Source organism: Culex quinquefasciatus, chromosome 3 (genome assembly GCF_015732765.1).
Source record: "Culex quinquefasciatus strain JHB chromosome 3, VPISU_Cqui_1.0_pri_paternal, whole genome shotgun sequence".
NCBI classification, from domain to species: Eukaryota; Metazoa; Arthropoda; class Insecta; order Diptera; family Culicidae; genus Culex; species Culex quinquefasciatus.
The window spans coordinates 80,593,282-80,610,190 of NC_051863.1; the positions used below are offsets into that span (position 1 = coordinate 80,593,282).

General features: G+C 40.8%; 1 protein-coding gene across 1 annotated transcript in view; it reads left to right on the top strand.

Moving 5' to 3' along the window:
- The window catches only part of LOC6042771 (irregular chiasm C-roughest protein), a 173,668-nt gene that overhangs the window by 98,836 nt on the left and 57,923 nt on the right, over positions 1-16,909 (top strand). Inside the window, 4 exon segments of the mRNA XM_038264116.1 lie at positions 1,808-2,139; positions 2,270-2,446; positions 7,496-7,612; positions 7,763-7,796. Coding sequence (XP_038120044.1) covers positions 1,808-2,139; positions 2,270-2,446; positions 7,496-7,612; positions 7,763-7,796 — 660 coding nt within the window.

The window sequence follows — 16,909 nt, forward strand, 5'->3', positions numbered from 1 at the left end:
ACCATGCCGGAATCCACAAAGATTTTTCACCATACTAAAATGAAAAGAAACAACATAAACTGTGTTGATTTTTCTTTAGATTCATTGGCAAACAGATGAAACTTACGTTTACAGAAGTTTTTGTCGTATTTTCCTTACATTTTAGTTGATTTGAGACCTGCTGCTAAACGATTAAAAGTTAAGAAAAACTGCCACGGCACCAATTTGCACAGCTAAACATGGCTGACGTTTCTGATTTGCTTCTACACTGTCAAACGAATCCACGCGAAGTTCGGTTAAATGTAACACAAAATTACATCAATAACACGCTCCAGCTATGTGCATTATAAATGACCGAAAATTGAGTTACAAATAATTGAATTTTACGTAGTCATTAATGTGAAGCTACGTTTCAACATATACACGATAATTTTGGTAAGCTACGTCGAAACAATCATAATTTTACATCTCTTTTCTCATTACATGACTTCAATTTGCGTTAAATTCATGATTACGTTTGATGTAAAATTCATGATTTTTTGGTGTGTATTGCTCATGACAATTTTTAAACCTCTGATCAAATATGCGTTGATCTATCAGCTTTGTTCGACTCCCTTTTCTATATTGATAAAATGTTTAATTGAATTCAATTTACATAAATAATCCTAACTTTCATGATTTATGATTGGAATATTCCGAATTGCAATGAATTTTTTACATCTTCAAATTATCTCATGTAGGACGTTGATTTCACATTTTCTAGATTTTGATACGAATCACACCACTCGAAATTGACCTTTTCTGATCAAGCACAAATTTGGTGGGACTATTGATACTTTCAAAACATTTTGGAAAATTTTGCTGAACTTTTCATGTTTCAATAGTAGTAACAGCTCCTCTTAATTTAAGCATGATTAGAAAAAGTCATTTGCAAATTTGTACTTTTTTGTGTACAGTTGGCGCAAAATTACCCATATGTTGTTCAAATAAAACAAACTTTAAAACAAAGAATCACCCTAACCCCGCAGGCTGTCCGTGTGACTTTTTATTGCGCATACGTCCATTTAGCCGATCCCGGCGGAAGCCCTCTGAGAGTACGGGTGTCCCTTTTTGTGCCACCGGCAGAATTAATTACAGCCCCCTTTTGGCCTATGCTCGCGCCCCTTGGTTGCAACTTGAATAAAAAGAGCCGCCACCCAGATAATTATTTATTTAGGAGAACGGGTGCAGCATATTTTTAATTAAAATTCATTAACGCTTTTCAAGACGCCCGAGGCCGAGGGTTGACCTGTTTCTGTGAACCTCTCCCATTCATTTGTGACAGGTTTTTCACAAGGGAATGATGGAAAGAGAGGAATCACAAATCCGTATAAATAATTTCAAGATTTTTCAGGTGTAAACCGAATACGCAATCAAAAATTAAAATGGAAGAATAAGGCTTTTAACTGCTTATTTAATTGTCGGTGTACAGGACGCCGCACTGTTTAATCATTTTCTGACGTACATTCAATTTTGCAGTCCAAACCCAGTCATTGAATGGGAAAAATAAAATTCTTTTTCGAATTTTATTTTCTTGATTTGTGTGCACCTACGTCGAAGACCAAGATTGTTTACTTTTTGCTCTTTGGTCTGACAGTCTTGGTCTGACAGATTTGGTCTGTCAGTTTAATCATGGATTTTGGTCTGGTCTAGGCGAGGGATAGGACACAGCACCTTCCTGGTTTTTCATTAAGTTTGTACTTGTTGTGTAGTGTTCCCAGCTACAACGTGTGTTTTAATGTTGTTTTTTTTCTTTTCTATCTTTTCACTCGTTTTTTTTCTGCCGCAGAATCTCAACACAGGGAAAACCATTCCTCGACCGAGGACGAGAATCAAGACTGGTAATAGATAACGTAACATACGACTATCAGGGCGAGTACGAGTGTCGTGCGACGAACTACATCAACGGCCAGGAAAGAACGGCCACGTCCGACCCCATCGCACTACAGGTGGTGGGCGCACCGCAGGTTCTGCGAACGTCATCATCGGCCACCGGCCATTCCGTATCGGTTCGGAAGGGCGATTCGGCCACACTTTCGCTGATTGTGTGCGCCGACCCTCGACCACGGCATGTCGCCTGGGAATGGGGCTCGTTGCGACTGGAAGCAGGTTCCGGCATAGGTAAATGTTCCCTCTTTGACCACTCCTCTCTCTCCGAACTTCATCTCCCAAAGCATCCGAAGCTTTCTAATCACAATTCCGTATAATTGAAATCCCGTTCGCGTTCTCTCTCTCTCTCACACACTTGAAGGTCGCTACAGAGTGGACGACGTAACGCAGGACAGTCAGCGAGAGGACTGCTACCTGGCGACGTTGCACATCGACGATGCTGACTTGCAGGACCAGCGGCCGTACTATCTGGTGGCCGAGAACGAACGTGGCACCGACCGACACGCAGTGAATCTGCGCGTGGAGGGAATGTTTTCCGGTAAGTGCAGTTTTGGATCATTCATCATCCCGAAGCGTGGGAAAATGATGCAATCATAGAGCGACTTAAAGATAAAAAAAACAAGTTACTGTATCCACCTGCAAAGGTTGCTGCTGCCTTCCTGATTTTTTTTTTTTTTTTTTGAATTAAATATACTTTATTGAATCTTTCTTATAATAATTACATTTGGTTTACATAATAAGTGGTCAGCTGTGGCTCTTCAGCTTTAGTTTGCTTTTCGTGATTTAAACACTGTTCATTTTCTTCTTAACTTTAAAAGTATATGATTTATCATTTTTGTAACATTAGGTACAATGAGGAAAAAAAAATTTAAGAAAACATAACCTAACCTAAAACTAACTTAATCTTACCATAAACTAAACCAATCCTTGAATCAAGGGGTATTCAGATATAGCACATTTTTCCCTGAATTTCAAACATTTTTCTTGAATCTTCTGATCCAACATTTTAACTTCTGCTAATTCATGAACCTCACTTGATCTTGTCCAGCCAGGAACATTCAAAACCATTTTGAGTACCTTGTTTTGGACACGCTGGAGCTTCAATTTATGAGTTCTAGCGCAACACTCCCAAACAGGTACTGCATACTCAATAACGGGGTAAATTATTTGTTTGTAAACTGCTAGCTTATTTTTCAAAGATAGCTTTGATTTTCTGTTAATTAAAGGATACAAACACCTGATGAGAATGCTGCACTTGTTCAATATTTTGTCTACATGCTGTCGAAACAAAAGTTTCGAGTCAAGTATGAGACCTAAATAGACAACTTCCTTTGACCAGGGTATCGAAACATCATTCATTTTAATCAAAACATCATCCTTTGGGGCAAATCTGGCCGATTTGGAAAGTGGAAAAATGATGGTTTGAGTTTTGGCTGCATTTATGCGAATTTTCCAGTCGCCAAAGTATTCGGAAAGAACGTCAAGACCCTTCTGAAGACGGCCAACTAAATATCTGGTTATTTTACCCTTATAAATAACGGCAGTGTCATCAGCAAAAAGTGACAACACACCATTACCAGGAAGAGTAGGCAAATCAGATGTAAAAATATTGTACAGAAGTGGGCCAAGAATACTTCCTTGGGAACCCCAGCATCAATGTTGAATAATCCAGAAGCAATCCCATTCAGAAAAACCCTGAACGATCTCTCCGAAAGATAGTGCTGGATAATTTTGATAAGATACATTGGAAAACCGTATAAATACAGTTTATGTATCAAACCATCATGCCAAACATTGTCAAAAGCCTTCTCAACATCCAACAAAGCCATAGCAGTTGATTTAGACTCAAGCTTGTTCTGCTTGATGATTTTAGTTACTCTCGTAAGCTGATGAGCAGTATTATGCCCCTTTCGGAAGCCAAACTGCTCATTCAAAATTATATTATTATCGTTGGTAAAATCCAAAAGCCTTGAATAGATGACCTTCTCAAAGAGTTTGGACAGACTACTCAAAAGACTAATGGGACGATAACTTGTTGGCGATGTTGGATCTTTTGAGGCTTCAAAATTGGTATGACTTTGCCCAGTTTCCAATTGGTGGGGAAGTAACCAAGTTGCAAACATTTATTGAAAATATTGGCTAGATGTTGAAAGAACTGATCACTCTGTTTTTCAACACTAGATTAAAATGTTATCAAAGCCTGGAGCTTTCATATTTTTCATTTGTTTAACTGCAACTTTGACTTCCTCACCAGAAACATGGGAATCTGCAGGAAATTCAAAGGTAGAGTCATTGATTGTTGAAATACTATTGGCAACTGATGTTTCTTTACGGCTGGTCATGGAAGCGCCAAGATTATGTGAACTAACAAAATGAAGCCCAAGTGCATTTGCCTTTTCCTCGGATGTAATCAAAGGAGAATCCTCAACAATAAGAGGAGGAATAGGCTTTGGTTTGTTTTTAAGAACTTTTGAAAGTTTCCAAAATGGTTTTGAATAATTCCCAAGCTGGCTTACATGTTTTGAAAATTCTTGATTTCTGATATTGTCAAGTCGGTCTTGTATGATTTTGTTCAAATTGTTCACTGAAATCTTTTGTCATAGTCCCCAGTCCGTTGATATTGTCTCCTATAAACATTCCTAAGTCTAATCAAGTGTTTAGTATCTACGTCAATATCAGTTACCTTAAAATTAACAGGAACCTCCCGAACGTTGGCAGCCTCTGCTTGGTTGATAGCCTGCTGGATCACCTCCAGCGAACGATCAATATCAGCAGAAGTTTCCGGGTGTTGATCATAGTCGATGTTGCTGTCTACCACTTGCTGAAACTGCTGCCAGTCAACGTTGTGGTAATCTTTCCGGGTTGGTTGCCGCTGCGGAGTAACGGAAGCTCCAACCTCCACAACCACCGGATAGTGATCAGAACTCAACTCTTCAAACACCTCAGGATGAGCCACGTTCTCAGCCATATTGGTAATGAAGAAGTCGATGATTGAGTGATTCCCAGACCGAGCCACCCTCGTTGGACGATCCGGACTCACAACGTTGTAGTATCCGTTTTGCAGATCGTTGTGCAGAATCACTCCGTTCCGATTCCTCCTGCTGTTGCCCCAAACTTCATGCTTCGCGTTGAGGTCACCAGCGATGATGTACTTTGCGCTCCGCCGTGTCAGCTTCTGGATATCGCTCTTCAGTTTTGCTGCTGAACCATCTCTGGCATTCACCTGACGTGGGCAGTATGCAGCAATGAAGAGTACTGGGCCAACCGAAGTGGGAATTTCCACTCCAACGGCCTCGATGATGTCCAGCTTAAAGTGTGGCAGCCGGCGTGGCTTGAGATCACGATGAACAGCGACAAGCACACCTCCTCCTCCAGAGGTGGTCCTATCGAGCTGCGTCGCGATCTTGTAGTTTTGCAGATAAACTTTTTCACCGGGCTTCAGATGAGTTTCCGTGATGGCAGCTACGTCGATCTCCTTCTCGCGAAGAAAATCCACCAGCTCTAAGTTCTTCCTCCTAATGGAGCAAGCGTTCCAATTCAGCAGCTTGAGGGACCTACGATCCATACTGGATGACGAACGAGGTCAGCACTTCAATCTGCTGGGTCTTGGTTTTGCATCCACGCAGTGCAGCGGACATCTGTTTGAAAATATTGAGGAGTTCGGTTGAGGTGTAAAGATCATTACCATTTTCCTCAACTGCTGGTTCTTGGGTTGGTCTTGGCTCCTGGCTGAAGCCCGGTGGTGGCGGTCTCGGCTCCTGGCTGGAACCCGGCCGTGGATGATTCATCTCAGCTCTCTTCCTGGGATCCAACGGCAACGGTGCCAAGTTCGGGACCTGGCGTCGCGGTTGAAGAGGTGGAAAATTTTGCTCCACCAGGGCTGGAGGAGTTCTACGACGCTGAGGCTGATTCTTCGTCGATGCTTGCTGCCGAATTTTCACGAACTCAGCTCTCTTGGGGCACTTTCGGTCGGTTGACGAATGCTCACCGTTGCAGTTGAGGCACTTCACCAGCGAATCTTGGATGCACTGGGATGTGATGTGCGCATCGGTACCACATTTGGCGCAACGACGCTTTAGGTGGCAGTTCTTACCTCCGTGCCCGAAGCCCAGGCAGTTGAAGCATTGTGTGACGTCACGATGCACTGGTCGGTATCGCTCCCACGACACGATAATGTTGAAAACCGCTCGAATCGCCTTCAGCTCAGGAAGCGTCGTCGATCCCTTAGCCAAATGCAGCAGGTAGAGCTGGTCACGGTACTTGATGTCTTTGTTGCGTCGGCTCATTTTGTGCACGGCCAACACATCCAGTTTCAAAACTTTTAGCTCGGCAGCTAATTCCTCCACTGGCATGTCGTACAGACCTCTGACGACGATTTTGAACGGCTTATCCATGACGACATCATGGGTAAAGTACTCCGCCTCGTTTTCGGTCAAGTAATCCTTGACCAGTTGATAGTGCTGCCTGGATTGCACCAGCACCTTAAATCCGTCCTGACACAGACGAATGTTGCCTTGGACTTTCCCAGACTTGATGAGTTCAACCAGCCCCGCACGAAAGTCGATCGTTGCTGCTGATTGCCTCACATAAAAGGAGGCAGTTTCTCCTTTCGCTGTTTCACTTCATTCTCCTTTGCTTCCGCTACCTGGTCCTCGTCAGGCAGTCCAGCAAACTTGTTGTTCTTCAATAGCTGCTCCTCGTGCGACGAAGAGTTCTCCTCCTCCTCGTCCATCGGTACAGTACCGTCGCTCTTTTTCGTCTTTTTGCTGTTCGATGTCACTTCCAAAAGCACCTTCCTTTTGGAAATTCCCGGTTTTTGGCCATCAGTTGAGGCCTCAACCTTCCTTTTGGAAATTCCCACTTTTTTGCCTGCTTGAGCCGCAGGTAGGGCAATATTGCCGGCGTTTTGCGCCGGGACGCGACGAGTCATGTTGATTCAGACAACCTTCACCAACGAATGCTCGGATAACAATGCTGCCTTCCTGACAATTTTGTTACTATATTGAAACCGTTTGGCAGATTGCTAAAATATCTTTCGAATATCCATTACCTCAAATGAGACGGAGATTCTGTAATGTTTGTATGCAATGAGGGCAGCGAATAATCAAAAAGGTTAAAGCTGCTAGAAATAAATGAATTAACAACAACAAACTAACCAGAAATATGTTCTGTTCTAATGAATCCATTTATTATTTTCCCCATAAATGATTTTCTTTAAGTTGCTGCTCAAGCTTTAAAATATTCTGAAAAATCTAAAAAAAAATCGTTGAAGAAAACGATTAACCCGAGCAAGGCGGGTTTTGGATTACCACTGAACAACGTTTTCTTAAGTTGAATATACATGGATTCAGAGCATTCATCAATATCAAGAAAGGGATAAACGGTCACAATCCAAACTGCCCCTCTGTATCGAAGCGGATTTCGGATAGGGAAGGAAAAAAGAATCAAATCAGCCTAACCTTTTATCGCTATCGCTAACGGAGAAATGTTTTTCTTTGCATATTTAAATCCTGCCTTACGGACCGCAATCCTTCAACTCCTCCGTGCCGTGCTACCCACCTACCGATCCGGATCCCAAAATAAACAGTGGAGCCACTAGAATTGAGTTACCTGCTCGGAATCGCCGGAGGCTGTCTGGCGGCTTTTCTCATCCTTATTTGCCTCTGTATCTATGCGATACGGACGAGAAAGTGTTGTTTCAGAAGTAAGTATCACCTCCCATGTATGCGAGATCCCCTCATCCATATTATAATAACACCCAGCGAGTACGGCACTTGCCACCAGATTTTCCCGTGTAAACATCAGCGCACATATACTCAACGGCAGCATTCGGTTTTTTTTTCATCTTCCACAGATCGGAACAACTACAAAACGTCGGAAAAGGACAGGTGAGTGTGCGAACCGTTCACGTTCGGGGACGCATCGTAAAATATGCTAATTATACTTTATAACGAGCTTAACTTGGTCCGCTCGGTGACTTGTTCCGTATGTACCGTGGGTTTACCAGCGCAAGCACTCTTGTCCCAGTTGCGAAATGGAATATGTACCCTCCGGAGTGGCAAAAAAATCCACTATGTTCGATCTTATGTATGCAGAAAAATATGAGCTGTCTTAGCACCTGCTTCTGGGTCTGTGCGCGCTGATGATACAAGTGGCACTACCCAAACTCTGGTCCAATACCAAGTTGTCAGATCGGTGCACGGAAATCGTCCCTTTTCATACCTTTTATGCTCGGCAAACTTGGCCTTGGTGTGTCTTTGGCAGCATCGACAGAAACGACGATAAAAGTTGATAAAATATTCAGACCGTGAAGAAATATTAAAATACTTTTTTTTATCCTCTCCCTGGAAAACCTCGAAGAGCAGTTTGCTTCCGGTTCCGGCAACTGGCCTTTCTGGTTTTGAGGCTTTTGATTCGAAAAACGGTCGGATTAGGCGGCAAGTTTCTTGTTTCCTTTCCCGACCGTTTGCCTCCAGTTACAATCTTGTGTATTATCTCGATCGGATCAGTATTGGGTTTTCTAGAGTGTCTCCACTGAATCCATTAAACGTGTTGTTCCCGGAGGTGGATAATGAAGTGTTCAACTGGCTAGAAAATTGGGATTTGGGCCTTTGATTTTCTTTGCTTCTAATAGTGATACTAGCCAAAATATGATTAATCTTCCGGGGATTCAAGATTTACGAATGTTTGATTTCAGCAAGTGATCCTGACCCTGAGAATTGTCATCAATTCTCACATGTGTACGCATGTGACCAACAACGGTGTAACATACGCTAGTGGCCATAAATCACTCGAACGACATAGAAAATTGAAAATATCAGATGACAAATAGTGTGCCCCGGTAAGGATGCTGGCGTCCACCGCCAGATGCTGTAACAAAGCCAACGTAATCCACCTTGAGGAAGCCACGTGTGAATGGGGATTACGTGGACGGAATTGAACGGACACCGGATATCGCCTTTGATGGCTTAACGTACATCTCGATTCTACAAAGATGATTGAAAATAAGAATTCGAGTATGGATGTTGCAAAAATGTTCATCCACTGGAATAAATTAGATCCATTCTTTGGAGAAATGTTTTTAATCATCTTACTTCTCACACTCTCTTGAAAGCACGACAGCCTCACATCAAGATTACGTAAAGAGATATATTCATTCATATTATTCAAAAACAGCCTAACGAAAGCTTTAATGTAGTCCTCCTGTATGCATATTCCAGCGAATCTTATATGACCGAAAAGCACTTACGAAGCACAGGAGATATTTGGAAAAGCGGAAGTCGATTGCAGGTTATATTTTGTAGATGAGTCCAAAAAATCCCAGAGATTCGCATCCGATTTAGAGTCGTTTCCCTGCGCAAACAGCCTCACCAAATTATCCCACCAGCACTTCCCGACCCTTGCATTAACCCTGTACAACCCAACCCCGCCATCGATTAAAAAAAATCACCAAAAATCCATTTTTCAACCACAAAAAAAAATATAAAATGAAAAAGTGACTATAAAAACATGAAAAAATTAGTTTGGCAAAATGTAATGAAAGGAGGTGGTAGAATAGGCCAAATACTATCAAATACAAACATAAACTAAACAGGATAAATGCAAAATAAAATACTAAAAATGAAACAAGTAAAACATAAAAAAGAGAAGTAAACAAAAGTTGCTCAAAATGACACGGGAAAAATAAAAATTTTCGAAAAAAAAATTGGGCGGAAGAGGGTTAAGTGTACACTTCCTCGTTAAAACGCGTATTCAACGTGCTGGTGGAGGATGAGAACATCCCTACAATACACAACAGCAAAAAAAATCGGCACTATATACGTATATACGTACTTGTTCAAAACTTTAGTCAACACAAGCGAAGTCGACGCGCATAACAAGGGCCTCATTTTTATTTAAAATATATTCATCGGCACGTGATCGGAAGAGCCTCCTTTTTGCGCGGGATTTTTGTACCTTTCTGGTGGGAATTTACATGCAGCCAGGCAAGCACAATAAGTTTAAGCATGTTTCAACGCAGGACCACGTGTTGTTGTAATTTTTACAGATTTAATTCGCATAACTCTAGAACAGCAAGAGCCTTTGAAGTACAAGTATGATTAGAGATAGCAAAAACTATGTCATGCCACTGGAATCGATGCCTACAGCTTTCTCGGCTCATCAAATAAAAAAGCTGGACAGATAAGATAGCCCAACTCTGATTGGAATTGGCTTCTTCCTTGTGGACATAACACTTGGAAGGTGAAGCCACATGGAATCGCTACAAGGGCTTAACTGGGATAAATGCAAGAAGCAAAAAAAAACGGAAATGGACACACAAATGGGAAAAAGGGAAAAAAGTAAAAATATTCAAATTCATACTGCGGCATCATGACATTCTGACTGGGCAGGCCCTCTGGCCGGCGTCAAATCCCTTACCTATTACGAAAGAGTTACATTACGGCGTTACGATGGGCGCGCCATGGTGGGACACACAACGAATGTCACCCAGCTTGGCGACCGCTCAGACAGGCTTGATTCCTCGGAGGCTGTGACCATCTGTGGTGGGACAGAACACAGGAGTGGGATGTGCCGTTTGTTGTCGTGTCGTTGCGGGACCAAACGTAGAATGGGATAAAATCGCTTCTGGAAATGGAATAAAATTTTCCTTTCCCTCGATTCCAGAACGGGGGGAGGGAGGGGCCACCACAGACGCAAGCAACAGGGAGCGGCACCAGCAGACAACAATGTACATTTCAATTTGAAAGCTTTTTTGCGCGACGTTTTACATGAAATATACATGAATGTTACACCTATGGACCACCATCCACCGGTTGAGACGGGCGCCAGGTAGAAAAGAGCTAAAACACGGCCGTAGGCTGTTTATTTACACAAAGAAATGTGATAAAGCAAGTTAAGTGGGATTTTATTGCTCCGGGGTACAAACGCTCCGGAAAATACGTGTGTAAATATGTCAGAAATTTGATAGCTGCTCAACCAGACAGGGAGTCATTGATTGCATGAGAAATTGCGTTCTGATTTGAGGAGGTTTGATTTCGGTAGATTCAAATGACCCTTTCAAAATTATGATTCTTTTTAAGGGTTATAAAGTTTAAAATCTCATGTTATTTTAAAGAATAGAAAAGTGAGACATTGTGGACGAAGTAGGTTGAGTCGGTACTTTTTCAAGTCTTGGATTCACATTCAAAGTCTGCTGAATCAAAATCGAATCATCAAAATTTTCTTTTTTTTTCTTTCTAAAGTTACTTATTGTTATTACATGAATCAATGTAAGAAAACAAAACCGTCCGCATCAATATTAGATCTTGGCATCTCTAGGTTATGGAATATCCTATCCACAAATATCAAGTAAAACAAGGACCAAAATTTATTCCCCACTACAAAAAAAAAACAAGTTTAACGAAAAATTATCATCGTGTTACTCATTTAACTTTTATAGATTATTTCAATCTTCTTAAAATGTATTGACTCAGATTCCGGTTTGATATTCAGTGATCCGACACCGACTCCATATCCACAAAAAAACTTGTCTTTAGTGACTACGGCTCCAACAACAACACCCATACAAAGTTATTAAAAATAAGTCGACCCCGTTTCCGGCTTCTGATGATTTTTCGAATTCAACTCTGGGATCTGAAAAAAACCGACTCCACCGCCTCCAGCTCCAACTATGACTCAGACCTAGCATATATACTAGGGTGGGTACGTTTTTCAAAAAGTTCTCGGATCAAGTTTTAGTATGGTTCCCCTTGTAGGGCATCCCCATAGGGACTCTCATGCCAAATATCAGCGCATTTGGTTGTAAACTGGCTGCGCGCATCAGGGTTAAAGTTTACATGGGAATTACTATGGGAAATTGGAACTTTTTGTTCAAACGCTCCTACAGGTCTGGGAAAATCACGCGCCAACTTCTGGTATGGTCAGGCCTATGGGGAATGGTCTGGAGAACACTTTTCCCGAAGAGAGCATATGGATTCGTTGTCCCTAGACCTGGCGCATCGGCAAACAATCCGATGTCTCCGGAATCAACGGTTTTCTCTCAAAAAGCATCAAATTTTCCTTAGCATGCTATGAAAGCTCAATGAACACCGCGACGCCATACGTCAGGCAGCTACCACGTGGTTAAAATATTTGCAAAAAAAATACAAATTTGCTATGCAAAGATTCTGAATTCGATTAATTATATCAGGATTACTCGAAATGATCATTTTCTAGTTAAAAGGAGGTTTGCAATTGAATATTCCAGCCGTTTCTCACCCACGTGGTAGCTGCCTGACGTATGGCGTCGCGGTGTTCATCGAGCTTTCATAGCATGCTAAGGAAAATTTGATGCTTTTTGAGGGAAAACCGTTGATTCCGGAGACATCGAATAGTTGGCCGATGCGCCAGGTCTAGGGACAACGAATCCATATGCTCTCTTCGGGAAAAGTGTTCTCCAGACCATTCCCCATAGGCCTGACCATACCAGAAGTTGGCGCGTGATTTTCCCAGACCTGTAGGAGCGTTTGAACAAAAGTTCAATTTCCCATAGTAATTCCCATGTAAACTTTAACCTGATGCGCGCAGCCAGTTTACAACCAAATGCGCTGATATTTGGCATGAGAGTCCCTATGGGGATGCCCTACAAGGGGAACCATACTAAAACTTGATCCGAGAACTTTTTGAAAAACGTACCCACCCTAATATATACATATATATAAACTCACAAAAAAAAACAAATAAACAGCCATTTGTCTAAATATCACGAAAGTATCGAATTACCATATCAAAATTCACTTGATGCGTAACCCGAACATGGGTAAATAACAAGGGAAATGCGTAATAATACCTTTCTCTGGTATCAATACCAAATTTTGGTATTCCTGGACCCTATAAAATTTGTCTTGAGGATTATGCAAGAGCAAAATGTGGTATCATACCAATTTAAGGTATTGTTTTGATATTGCAAAATTGCAGAATTTGTCAATGGTCGAACACCACATATTGGTATTCTTTTGGTATTACAGTGTTTTATCAAATTCCTCTGAAACTATGGGAAAATGTTGACCAATTTTGACAAAATAATTAATTCTGCGCTAAAATTATGTCTCAAAGCGAATGGATTAGTGCGCTGACCACGCGGACGCGCTGTCTTGTTTTTGCATGCTCATTTTCATTTCTTTTATGTCGCTGTTTGTGTGCATGGGGTGATTGGTTATTATAACTTATTGGACATCATAAGTGCAGTGCTTCAGGGGACGCGCAGTCCTGTTCTTTTCGCGATAATTTTCATCGTAAATGATCGTAAAATTTATTCAACTGGCATCGATCGATTTTATGAAGAGTAAAGCGTCATTTATTTACTATTTTTGAAATTTGCTCGCGTTATCTAAATTGTAAAAATATACTGATAAGTCCAGCCCATAGCACTACTGCTCGGCTGGCACGCGTTCGATAAAAAAAAAACTTTTTAAATGATCAATTACCTATCTTTCCGCAGCCGGCTGCCTAAGATTTAAAATTTTCAACCGATAAACAAAATGCTCATGGTCACATCACTGCCACTCGTGAATCCTGACCTCATACCCATCTACTAACCCCCTCAAAACTCATGTGATACTTTGTCGGAGATGCAGTCGATTGGGCGGTCTCTATCACTCAAGTATCGGACTAACATTCCCATCCACTTCCCGTGACCCTACCACTGGTCGTGGCCGGCGCCGGTATTGATCAGCATGATAGGGGCCTTTGAGAAGTTGCGAAGCGAGGAAAGATAGCTCCCACTTATCTTCCACGGCTCGTGGATGTAACTTCTGGAGGTCCTGGTCAATAACGGAGTAGCAACTGCGGGTGGGCACCTATGCTTATGCTTATGCTTTTGCTTAAAATTATGTCTCAAAGCGAATGCTTTAATTGAAAACCGGAAATTTCAAACTTGATTTTAAACATTTTTGATATACCCCCTAAAGAAATGACTTGAAATTGTGGAAAATTTTCTAAGTCAGGATGGTACATTTTGGTATTATTTTGGTATTGAAAGGTTTCATCAATTTTCTCTGAAACTATGGGATTTTTTTTTACCAATTTGGACAAGATAATAAATTTTGCGCTAAAATGACTTGAAAAAAAACCAAATACTTTGAAAAACGAGTCAATCGAAAGATTATTTAATTTTGGTGAATTTCAATCCAGTTTTATTTTAATAACACTTATTTTTCAATCTTGTTATTTTTCAGAATCTTCAAGAACTTCATGCACAGGCCGTTCATCAATGACAAATGCATTCGGTGTGGTGAAGAATATCACTAAGAACAACATGGAATCATCAGGTGAGTAGATTTGGCTGTTGCATATGGATCATTTCCGTTTTTCACTAACTGCAACTGCTGCACTAAAATGGTATGAAAATACCAAATTTTGGTATTACTTGTGCAAATATCAGCGACCAAAATGTGATCTTGGTTGCCCAGTAATAGATGGTAAAATACCATCAAATCATACCAAAATCATGTATGTGGAAGACCACAGGAATACCAAAATATGATTTTCCAAGGGCGCGGGAATACCTAAATATTAAACCATGGCAATACCAAGTTTTGGTGTTCAAGCAATGTTCAAAAATTCAGAAGACCTCAACTTGGTATTGAAATGGTTTTAATAAATAACATGGTTTGGTATTGTTGTGCCCTTCCACATACTAGACTTTGGTATGATTTCATGGTATTTTACCATCTATTACTGGGCAACCAAGGGCACATTTTGGTCGCTGTTATTTGCTCAAGTAATACCAAAATTTGGTATTCCCGTGTTATTTACCCCTGCTCGGGAAAGTTTGTATAGTTTCAGCAGTGTTTAGAGCACTTAAAGGTCTTAAATTTGGAAATGGATATACACATTTTGTTGGTCTGAGTATGTTCTATCCGAAACCAACCAGAGAAATCAAAATATTGTGGTTTAAACTGTTGTCCCAATTCGCCCCATGTGTCCCAATTCACCCCAGTTGACGGTAGCATTCGTCGCAACCGTTCATGAAATGCTCTAAAATAGAGTTGTTCACCAACTATCTGTCAGAATACAAAATAATGTAAAGATAAGCTTTTGTAACTGTTTGATCAGCAGAAGTAATATGTATGTTATAATTGCACTGAAAATCATGCGTATTTATTTTAATCCATTGAGATGCGTAACGCCTTAAATTATCTACTCAATCTATCCTCAGAGGCTCAAGAGCCACACTTGCACATTAGAATAAATTTCATTTTATGGCCGTATGCGATCTATGTCCTCTCAGAACGTATATACGGTATTCCATTATTTGCCTCAATAAACATCACATCTGGGTGCCACAAAATATGGAAGCAGGAGCAAAATGTCAGACACTAAGCGAGGATTAAGTTTTAACCCATCTGTATCGAGAGGCCAAAATTGGAACCATATATCTCCCGGATTCTTGTCCGGGTCCGGTTTCGTTGTACAGTCATTTTTCACGTTCTGGGAGCTTTGGCCCGTACGCCACCCTGGCTTTGATGGATGTGCCGAATTAAAGATAGCAACAAAAATCTAAACAAATTTTGTACCATATTTTATTTTCGCAATTTTCCACACATCGTCGTCGTCCCATGTGAGGGTTTGGTCCGGGGTCGTCGGTCTTCTAGACTGATACTGAAGGCCGTATACGGCATGCCAGGGAGAGGAAATGACTCATTCGACGAGTGTTTACTGACACAAACTTTTGTGCTCTCATCCGTGTGTGTGACGACGATGTTCAGTGTTCAAAGGGGAGGGTAGTTTTGCCTCCGAGTTAGTAACGAGGGGAAAAATAAAGCTCTCACATATAAACCCTGCGAATACGGTTTAAGTGGAATGAAATGTTTCCTTAATCGTCATCATAAATTATGCTGCCACTGATGTTGATGGGGGGATATTCTGACTGGTCTGCGCGCATCAGTCCTGGCCAGGGATGAGTTTTTCGGAACATGGCCACAGTGAGTGAGTGATGCTACCGGGCCACACGAAGAAAGAATAACAACATAAAAGTTTTTTTTCGGACACTCTTCTCTGCTATAAACACTTTGGTATAATAACTCCGTTGACGGCTATATTGTGGCGAATACAGTGCTGTCATTTGCCAGTTGCCAGCTCTCAATTACCCGAATGAGGAGTAAACAGAAGGGTGGGAAGGTGGCAAAAAAAACCTTTACTTTGTTTTATGGCTGAGATTACCCCAATTTAGAAAGGTATACCCAGATGAGCTGTGATGGTGTAATCTTGTGGATAAATCTATGTCAATAATGCACTAAACTCATTTGAGATTGCTATCCTTGCTTTTCTGACGTATTAATTTAATTTTCAAGGTTTGTTGCATTTTTCTAAGTAGCTGTTTTCTAGAACCAGGGCTGCGGAGTCGGGTCAAGTGACTCCGACTCCGGCTTTATTTATTTATTTATTTATTTATTTATTTATTTATTTATGTATTTATTTATTCATGTAACGTAAGATAAAATCTTTTTAATTGTTACAATTTGTGTGCTTGCTTTCTCGGATTAGCAGACTCCGACTCCGACTCCGGCTCCGGATTTCAGATCCAACCGACTCCGATTCCGACTCCAACTCCGGCCCACCAACTCTAGCTGACTCTGACTCCGACACATTTTTTTTAAATATTTCAAAAACTAGTTTACTATTATTTCGAAAACATTGATAAGTAGGATTATTTAAAAACTCTTTAAGTGAAAAACCGGAAAAAACTTTCTAGTTTTACAAGTTTTAGACGTTATTGAAACAGAAATAAAAAAACGCCAGTTTTGAAGGCATTTTCAGAAGAACAGTTTGGTAAGTAAATTTGGTTTTATTTACTTAACCTCAAATTTTCATTAAATTGATTAAAAGCTAAAACATTAAAATGTTACTTTTTTAATGATCATTAAAAGAAAGCTGACCTTATTGATTGATTTAACATATAAATTCAATTTGCTCACTTTTAACTTGACATTTATAAGAAGCACAGTGTCTATCATAGTCA